This window comes from Lepidochelys kempii, chromosome 10 (assembly GCF_965140285.1).
Source record: "Lepidochelys kempii isolate rLepKem1 chromosome 10, rLepKem1.hap1, whole genome shotgun sequence".
NCBI classification, from domain to species: domain Eukaryota; kingdom Metazoa; phylum Chordata; order Testudines; family Cheloniidae; genus Lepidochelys; species Lepidochelys kempii.
In genome coordinates this window covers 4,192,789-4,202,915 of record NC_136389.1, presented here as the reverse complement: position 1 = coordinate 4,202,915, position 10,127 = coordinate 4,192,789, and the positions used below count along the sequence as shown (strand labels likewise).

Here is a 10,127-nt window from a genome sequence, read left to right as displayed (position 1 = left end):
TGCTGGGACTTAACTGCCTCCCGGTCTTTTGGCTGTAGTGGTACTGAACCTTTCCTTCTGGAGTGCATGAGAGGCAGGCCGTGGGGTTGTGGCAAGGACTGAGTGAGAGGAGCTTGCCCTGAGAGCCCTCTTTGGGCTCCTTGGAGTATAAAATGGATGGGCTAGGGCAGCCATTCCTGCAGTCACTTGGGCCCAGATCCTGAAAGACATTTAGCTCCTAGCTTCCACTGAAATCCACAGGAATTAGCTGCCTGAACACCTCTTGAGGATTTGGAGTATTTTGGCCTCCTTGCCAGGCTGCTGATTCCAGCGGAGCTAATGGGATTCTGCACAACAAGTGAAAGGAAGAGCCATGTTTCCGATCATTCACCTGGGGCTGTGATTTCTCTCCATGGATCTGGGCTCGACGGGTAGGGTGGGGGACAGGAGTAGGTTGGTTGGTTGGTTGGTTGTTCCAGCGACTGTTAGAGGGAGGGGAAAAAAAGGGGGGGGACAGGAAGCTGGAAAAGTGAAATGCAGGATTCTTCCTGCTGCGCATGGCTCACTTTCACATGCGCCTTTCAAAAAGATAATGCCCAGATCCACTGACATTTGATAGGAATGATTCTCCACTTGCCTGCACATTTATGGAGCACATCTCGTGAGGGTGAGGCTGTAAAATGGGCATGGAGGTGGCAGCATCCACCAACCAATGCCCAAATGACCAACTCTTTGGGTCTCACAGGGTCTGATTTTTCACGTGTGTACAAAATGCACCACTGATTTATATGCCCACTTACCTTGATGGTACCTGGACAATAGGGAGCTTGCACAGGCCCATACCCAGGCTGTGTGCACAATCATGGCAACTGTATGTGCAAATTAGGTACAGAAACACGTTTTACATTTGCACACCTGTCCTTTAGATTAGAACACAAGGCCTGCAAAGTTTGCATCCTGTGTGTTCCACAGTTGACCCCAAACAAAACTCTCTCTGGGTCAGTAGGGAGCCACTCCATAGACTAAGAACCTGCAATCCATTGACTGTTGTGGGGAGTTTATCATGCAGCCAGGCTGACAGGGATGGGCCCTTTTAGGAATCCCCCCTGGCTGAATTGTGCTGGAACTGTTGCAGCTGTATGAGCTACAGGTTGGAACAGGAGACGTTTACCTGTGAAATGAGGTAAGAATCTCTACCTCCCTCACCAAGATGCTACAGGCTTAATTCATTAACTTTACAAAGCATCTTGTGATGTTTGGGAGTCGCAGAGTAATTCTTCCTGAGGCTGTTTCTTGCATTCGCTCACCCTGAGCTGAAAGATTCGGCGTCTGTGCTTCCCTCCCTGACTTTGATTGTATTCGTCAGTCCCACATAATTCCCAGGGTAGGCAGACAGGCTGGCTGTAATCAATATGCCCTAACGTTTTTGGAATCTACGGAACAATGAGCAAACCCACTAGGAGTCTGGCATTGGCTCAGGGAGGAAATCGGGTCAAACAAAACTTCACATAATCTCTGACTTAGGGGGAAAAACTGAGGCATGAACTTAACTGGCCTTCAGTAAGAAGCCTGTCTCGACTATCTTTGGAAATTTCCATACCCAGGTGCCCCTCCCCTCTGTGTAAGTAGAATTGTATGGGAAAAATTATTGGAGACAGGGAGACTAAAAATTGCCTCCCAGGTAAGTTTCTCTTCACACCACAGGTCTGCAAATAGTGTGTGTTCTAGCTCAGCAGAGTGTTTCCACTCCAAAGATGTACCTGAAGATTAAGTGAGAGAGTGCATGGTGGATTACAAATACTAGAGCAAGTGCTCCCTGTGTAACTGAAGGACAAAGGATCATCTCCCATGCCTGCTCGGAGTGCTGGGTTTGTTTTGGCTGCAGTTTCTTCGCAGTGAGAGATTTCCATCCTAACTTCCAAAGCAGGTCTCCTGATGCAGCGTGGATGAATGCAATAACTGTATCAAGTGTGAAGTTACTAGGAATCCAGAGTGATGACTCTGCTTAACAAACCACCTGTAGGGTGTGCAAGGGCAGTTGAGGGGGTACTGCTTCTGTGTTTGTACAGCACCTAACACAATAAGGCCCAAACCACGATGCCACTGTAATAAAAAGATTGAGCAGGTTTGCACCTGCTTAGCTTGTGAAACAGAAGGTGCAGCCTGTCTAAATCCGCGCCACACTTTAAAAATATATAATGCACATGCCTAACCCTTCTTCTACGGGTTATTCTACCTCTATAAATCTAACCCAGAACATGTTTACAGCTTAATATTGCCTCCTATGCAGCTTGCGAAGAAAAGAGACTGTGTGCATTTTATGAGCTCTCTTCTCATTGCACAGGTTCCTCCTGCCGCAGAAATAAATCAATGGCCTGTCTCCACATGCTGAAATCCCCCTGAGGCTTTTGCATTCTCAAAGTTGTCTTAATCAGGTCAGCCACAGCCTGAGTTAGGGTAAAAAGAGAGACATGATTAAACATTGCTCCCAGGCTCCTCCTAAATCTGACAGCTGAGCTGAGTGGGGTTAAAAGCTTTAATACTCCTAGATAACAGTAGCAAGAGGGTCATCCATGTTACTCTGACCAAGGTTGTACAAGTGGGTTCAAGAACATGAAGCAGTGACTCTTCTTAGAACCCGAGGACAGTGTGCATGGTTTCCTCTAGGCTGGCCCACTGCCCTAGAGGTGTACCATCCGGGACCACGACAGCCACCAGCGCTAGGGGTACCGAAGCCAAGAACACCTCTTGATCTTTCCATCAGATGTCAACCGCGACTCCAGCGCATTGTCCATCAACACCTGAAAACAGGACAGGAAAACATGGAACTAGCTGGGAAATGTAAAATGGACAAACGTTGGCCAGAGCAAAATTACAATGGAGGGCATGGTGACCTGTGCATGGGGGAACACCAGCACCCTGTTCTCAGGAATCCCCATTCAACCACTGCTGAGATGCAGTTTGGTGTTTAACGAGGGTGAGTCATGTTTACACACGCAGGGGTGGAGGTGATGCCCAGCTTTGGGGTTGGGAAGGAATTGAATTGAAGGGCATAGTGGCACTTTGGACCTTTTGATTTCTGTGAGCATCAGCCCCTCCTGCCTCTGTCTGCATTTCCTACCCCCAAGCAAAAAACTAATACTGCTTAGCATCTGTAGAATACTCTTCACCCATCGATAGTAACCCTTACCTGCTTTCCCCGTGCTCTATTTAAAGAGGGGGCTACTCAGAGATTCAGTGATTTGCCCAATATCAGAGCAAATCTCGGGAGAGCAAGATCTTAGGCCTCTTGATTCCCATTGGACCTCTTCGGGGGAAGATGGACACAAGGCGGTTGAGCAAGAACTTTTATTTCTACTAGTGTAAGTATAAAAAGAAGGCAAAGGATAGTGCATGCATTATCAGCTTTTCTTCAGGCAACCTTCTGTTTTAAGAGACCATCCTTAACTACTCTCAAATACATATTCCTACTCTACCTTTTTTAGAAAACCGCTAAGCCACTGATTTTTGCTGGTCCCTGGAGCAGTAGTTTAAGGCAGGCTATGCTGTATATTCTGTAGGAATCCCTGAGCATTACACATAGACTAGAATCATCATAGAATCATAGACTATCAGGGGTGGAAGGGACCTCAGGAGGTCATCTAGTCCAACCCCCTGCTCAAAGCAGGGCCAATCCCCAATTTTTGCCCCAGATCCCTAAATGGCCCCCTCAAAGATTGAGCTCACAACCCTGGGTTTAGCAGGCCAATACTCAAAGCACTGAGCTATCCCTCCCCTCATGAGGAAGCCTGTCCAGCAATTCGAGTATCTTCAAGTGTCAGGCTTTTCATCCTGGATGTACAGTGCATTAATTATGCAATATTCTAAAACCCAATGCAAACAGAGTTTAGCACATGAGTAAAAGTCTATGTAAGTGCTTAATGAATTGTAATAAATGAATTATAAATCAACCTATTTGCTTTGAAGCAGATGTCAAATAAAACTAGCTCCAAATTCTGCTAAGCCAAAAAGCATAAATCTACTGCAAAGTTCCCCCTTCTCCTCCCCTCAAATGAGACTTAAATATTTACCCAAATCAAAGAACATAGAAATTAAAATGCAAAACTCCAGCTGTTCAATAGCTATTGAGTTCTAATTGTGGCTCTGTTATATTCAGTTCACTGAAGGCAGCAATTTCAGTAGGTTCTTGGGGGGCGGGGGGGGGTTGTGTGGAGGTGGGGCGGGGGGAATGTAAAATGGGATTGAAATCCAGCTACTATCCCGAAGCACATTGCAAGATTTTCTTGAGCCTGAGGGCATTACTTTCTCTACAGTGTTAAGATGGTCATTGATGCAAGAATGATTTCAGGCTTTTTCCAGCTCCATTATAGAAACATGAACCTTTCCCACCAATCACAGCACAGGATGCACCAACAGGCGATACACCTGTATTCCAGACAGATGTTCCTTGCAGGCTGAAGAATCCTCCCCTGCAGATTAGCGTTTAACAGGGCAGAAGAAAAGGGCCACTCAGGGAACAGGTGAGCACTGGGGACATTCCAAAATGCAAGGAGGGAGTGATAGGCCCCAATCTAGCAAGGTATTTAAGCAGATGCTTAACTTCAAGCATATGAAGTCAGTGGAACTATGCAGTTAGGTACACGAATAAATAGTTGACTGAAACGGGGGCTCTTAGCCAAGTCCTCAATTCACAAGAAATTCTTCCTCCCTATGCTACCTGCACCCAGCCTGTACCAGCAGCAGCAGCCAGTAAAATGCGATCTGCAAGAAGGTGCCTTGCATTATGGGTTATGTCGGCCCTGATCTAGAAACACTACAAAAAGGGAGTGGCACAGAAACAGGGCTGGGTCCTACAAGTGTACTCATGGGAGTATTCCCTACTCGTGCGAGTAGTGAGCAGGGATGGCTAACGTGAGCAGGGTTTGCAGGATGGGGCTCCCATATAGCTGTTAAGGTTACGTACCAGCAGCTGTTTTTCAGAACCTGTGGCTCAGGTATTGGTCAGGTTGTTCGATGACAGCACATCCTCACTTCAGAGAGAGGCTCAGGGAAGTCCTCAGGTAACACAGCAAATAAAGTAATCCTAAAGTTTCCAAGTAGCAGCCGTGTTAGTCTGATTCGCAAAAAGAAAAGGAGGACTTGTAGCACTTTAGAGATAAATTGGTTAGTCTCTAAGGTGCCACAAGTACTCCTTTTCTTTTTTCTAAAGTTTCCAGACTCTCTCTGGCCTGCTTTCACATCATCCCAAAGCTTTGTGCAAACAGGCAGAGATCGATTCTTCTGCAGAGCAGCAGCTAACTACAGAGCAGCAAGGTCTGATGACAGCTGGCATATTGCCAGAGGTCTGAGGCACTTCACAGGTTAAAATTCTCACCACAAGGACACCACAAATAGAGCGATGATGGGCTGATCACAGAGCTTGGGAACTGAAATCAGCTGCACTTGTTTCCTTTCAGGCTGATGGCATCAGGGAACCTCAATTTAAGGAAATTATGTGCCTACCATAGACTTGATCAGAACAATATTCATTGCCACATTATTTCCTCTTACAGTTACATCAAGATCTCAAGTTAGATATGAGATCTGGACTGGCAGTCTTAATATAGAATAATAATGTAATCTATTCCTAGATAGACACTTTCCTCACATCTATGCATCTCTTTATCTTTCTACTGCTAGGCCCCTCATTACTGTAGTATCTGTTCCTGTTCCTCAAAGGCATTTGGGCTATTACTTGCACTAAAATCAATGGGAGTTAGGAGCCTAAATACCTTTGAGGAACTGGGTCTGAATGCCTATGAAGAAATCTGTCCTATCTCAGTGATAGACAAATACATAGGTCCTGGGAAAGAGATGCTCGAGTATAAGACCAGAAAGAACCTTCAGCTGCACCTGCTTTCAAGCCTTGGACTTGTTCAGCACCATCTCATGAAACAGAACATGCCAGCCTCCCAGTCCCACAGGATCTTTTAAGTAAGCTACAGTCACTGGCCCTTTTCCATGTGTGAAGCTGAGTGCAGAGACCAGCCATTTGGGGATAAGATGCTGTTGCATCTCATGGGGGTCAAACACCAGCCTTAGCTTGGAATGGACTGGGGAGGTCTCTCCTGGGGAAGACCAGGCGGAGTTCCTTGTTGGCTGTTTTTAAGACCTGATCCAACAACTCCCACTAAAGTCCTATGGGAAATCTCCCTACAAGTCCATTATTTTAGTTACTTATTCACCACCAGTTCTGGGACTCATGCTTTCTGGCCTTGGCTACCCCTATCCTCCCATTCTTTGTACAGACAGCTCACTGGACCATTCTTGCCCTTATGTCTGATTTCATCTCTGAGCTCTGGAATCGCATTGAAACCAGCTGGCTTCCCTCTTGGATAGGTTTAACTGGCTCTGGATGGCACTTTGACACCTGGCGACAGGCACTTGGCAAAGGGCTGGAATGAAATAAAGACTAGTTTTGATCACGCCCTTCACAAAGTGGTTTTCACCAAGCCTCAGTGAGTAGCTGGGCCCCTGGCGTGACCAGCAAAGAACTCACTAGGTTTTGGAAAGAGCGTGACCCAGCTAGACCTCCCTGCACCCCTATTTTACACAGTGCCACCCAGAGGATTCAGGGTGCCTGGGCAAAGCAATACTATTGTATGCATCCGATGAAGTGAGCTGTAGCTCACGAAAGCTCATGCTCAAATAAATTGGTGAGTCTCTAAGGTGCCACAAGTCCTCCTTTTCTTTTTATTGTATTCTGTGGGGCCCTGGGGCAAATTGCCCCACTTCTCCCCCGCTCCGCCGGGCGGCCCTGATTTTACATCACCCAGGCAGGGCCCTACCAGCGGTGTTCCGGTGCCCCCCTCCCTGATGTCCCACACTATGATTTGGGGGGGGGGCGGAGGGGACTAACACCAATTTACAGAGACCACAAAGAGCATGAGACAGACAGGACAGCTTTCCCCCGCCCAGAGGTCTATGCTGGGTTGTGGCTGGATTATTTTTTTGGTGGGGAGCCTACATGACCCCCCCCCCACACACACACACTCCCACCCCCCTCCCCACTCACTCCCACCCCAGCCAGCTCTGGAAGGTTCCGGGTTGCATCAGGGGGAGGTGCAATGATCGCATCTGGCCTCCGAGCTCTTCCCCCGGCTGTAATGTCACTCGGAGCCGTAGGCAGCGGGGAGGAGGCGCTGCAGCCCCAGTAACAGCGGCGGGGTCCGGAGCAGTCAGAGCCGCGGGCGGCGGCAGCAGCAGCTCCGGTCGGGCAGCCGAGGCGGGGCGCACGGGGGGCCGGTGCAGGGGGACCCCAGAGGCGGGCGGAGGACGCAGCATGGCCCCGCTCGGCGGCGGCAGCCCCAGCCCGGCCGCCGCCTCCGCTCCTCGCCGCCGGGCTCCTGCCTCCGCGCTTCTCCGCGCGTAAGGGGCCCGGACTCGCCAGGTGCCCCGGCCGGAGAGAGGCGCAGGCAGGGAGCGCGCCGGCCGCCCCGCACCGCACCGCACCGCCCCGGCGCTGCGGCCACTCGTTGATCCCGCCGGGATCGCGCTGCCCTCGGCCCTGCGCCTCCAGCGGCCGCGCTGCGGGCGCGGCGCCCGGGCACCGACCTTGCCCCCGGGGAGCTGCCCCGGCGCGCGGCTGGAAGGGCCCCAGCCATGGCCAAGGACCAGCTGAAGCCCCGGCTCTGCCACATGATCAAGGGGGAGAGCGGCTACGGCTTCCACCTGCACGGCGAGAAGGGCAAGAGCGGCCAGTTCATCCGCAAAGTGGAGCCCGGCTCCCCGGCCGAGGCGGCGGCGCTGCGGGCTGGGGACCGGGTGGTGGAGGTGAACGGAGTCAACGTGGAGAAGGAGACGCACCACCAGGTGTGCAGGGCTGCCGGGGGGGGCTCCTGCCATGGGTCGGTCCGCCCGTCTGTGGGTGGGTGCGTGGGCAGGGGGGTGCCCGTGGGCGGTCTGTCCGCCCGTCTGTGGGTGAGTGCCGGGGCAGGGGGGTTCCCTGTGGATGCTCTGTCTGTGGGTGGGTGCTGGGAAAGGGGGGTTCCCGTGGACGGTCTGTCTGTGGGTGGGTGCGTGGGCAGGGGGGTGCCCGTGGGCAGTCTGTCTGTCCATCTGTGGGTGAGTGCCGGGGCAGGGGGGTTCCCTGTGGATGCTCTGTCTGTGGGTGGGTGCTGGGGAAAGGGGGTTCCTTTGGACGGTCTGTCCGTCTGTGGGTGGGTGCGTGGGCAGGGGGGGTTCCCTGTGGACGGTCTGTTTGTCCGTGGGAATTGGGGATGGTCTGTTTGTCCATGGGTGGGTGCTGGGGTAGTGGGCTGCACGTGGACAGATGGTCTGTCTGTGGGTGCTGGGGCAGGGTCTAACTCATATTGGATTCCTCTGACTGCCTGACTCCAGAGCTGGAATAAGTGGTACTGCCAGGTGACAGTTAATCTGGGGCTGAGCAGTCCAGATGTTTGCAGTGGGTTTCAGCTGGAGGTTGGGAGTGGGGAAGCCAGAGTGACATGGAAAGTTTTGGTTAATAATCCTTAGCACCTGCTTTTCATCTGCTGTGTCTGTGTCGCCTGCTGGTGGAATGAGGTGCCCTGATGTTGGGTCATTAACTTGTTTCCTGTAATTCCTACGGTTCACATGCCCCCTGCTGCCCCCACTCTTCATGTATTTCTATTCAGAGAGGTTAAAGTCAGGAAAGTTCTATCAAGTCACATCTAACCCACCCCCTGCCAGTGCAGGGTTGTTCCCTACAATATATTTCCTAGTGCTGTGTCCAGTCTAGCAACAAGGCTTTTTTATTTAGCTGTAAAACGCAGAGCCGTACACTAGCAGCTTTGAATTGGGCCACCCATGTGTTGTTTTTCTTCTGGAGATCTGTCAGTGTCCGTTTTGGGCACTAAAACTTATTTATGATAAGGCTCTGAGTCGTTTTCCCATTCTCTGCTGGATTTCCCAGGCAAGTTTCCAAGTGAAGCTAGCGTGATGGAAAGAGGGTCTCTCTTTGGGTGATGGTTCCTGTACCACAGGGTGGATAGAGTAATTCACACAGAGATAAGCAGTTTATTGGGGGTAAGATCCCTGTTGGGACAGGGACCAGAACTCTAACCCTGCTGAGACTTTCCTTGACCCTTCAAATGGAGCACGGAGCCTGCTACATATGCCTGAAACCTCCTTATTTTACCCTGCTCCCTCGGCTCCTTGGAAGATGTCTGCAGGAATGTGCTAAAGTTGGGGGGAGGGGGTCAGAGAAGCTAGGAGGGTGATCGTCTCTCTGAATGTTTGTTTAAAAGCTTCCCTTTGCCAAATGACCAGCAGTAGATAGTGCAGTAAAATATGTTCTCACACAGTTCTCTACCCAGCAACGTTATCGTACCATGCTGAGGCAAGTAAGTTTCAGCAACGGCAGTGTGTTATAGCGTGGTTGATCTTGTCTGTATGGACGACATCTAACTGTGCAATAATCATGTTACGTCCCTGCCAAGACCAGGCAAGGTTGGAAAGAGCAAAGTGTGTTATGACATGGGCAGGGCATTGCTGTGACATAGTCAGCCGTTGAGTTGTAGGTGAACAGATTCCAGCAGAAAGTAGCTTCTGAGGATAGGACAAGACGCAATAGACGTAAACTGCAGCAAGGGTGGTTTAGGTTGGACATTAGGAAAAACTTCCTGTCAGGGTAGATGAGCAGTGGAATAAACTATCCAGGGATGTTGTGGAATCTCCTTCATTGGAGGTTTTTAAGAGGAGGTTAGAAAAGCCCCTGTCGGGGTGGTCTAGATAATACTGAGTCCTGCCTTGGGTGCAGGGGACTGAACTAGAAGACCTCTCAAGGTCCTTTCCCGAACTACGATTCTGTGATTTTGAGCATGGTACTGGGAATCGGGTGACCTGGGTTCTATTTTCTAACTCTGCCACTGACTCCCTTTTTGACCATGGGCAAGCCACTTCTCCTTGCTGTGCTTCCGTTCTGCCCTGTGCAGTCAGTAATGCTTACTGACCTGTGTAAAGTGCCTTGGCATCTACTGTTGCAAAGACTATGCAAATATTCACCATAATTATTATTATCATCACATAATTTATACTTGCACTCACTACAATGTACTTTGGAAAAATAATGGCCAGAAACAAGCAGCTTCTAGCCTGAATTGGAGATCCCTTTGCGTTTCAATAGCACG

At 50.2% G+C, this 10,127-nt stretch overlaps 1 protein-coding gene across 2 annotated transcripts in view; it reads left to right on the top strand.

Moving 5' to 3' along the window:
- Positions 1-7,136: 7,136 nt before the first annotated feature.
- The window catches only part of NHERF2 (NHERF family PDZ scaffold protein 2), a 97,743-nt gene continuing 94,752 nt past the window's right edge, over positions 7,137-10,127 (top strand). Inside the window, exon 1 of one of the 2 annotated variants that reach the window (XM_073361717.2) lies at positions 7,137-7,830. In XM_073361717.2, coding sequence (XP_073217818.1) covers positions 7,621-7,830 — 210 coding nt within the window. In that variant the 5' untranslated portion in view covers positions 7,137-7,620. The remainder of the gene's footprint in view (positions 7,831-10,127) is intronic. The other variant, XM_073361716.2, reaches the window with a different exon arrangement.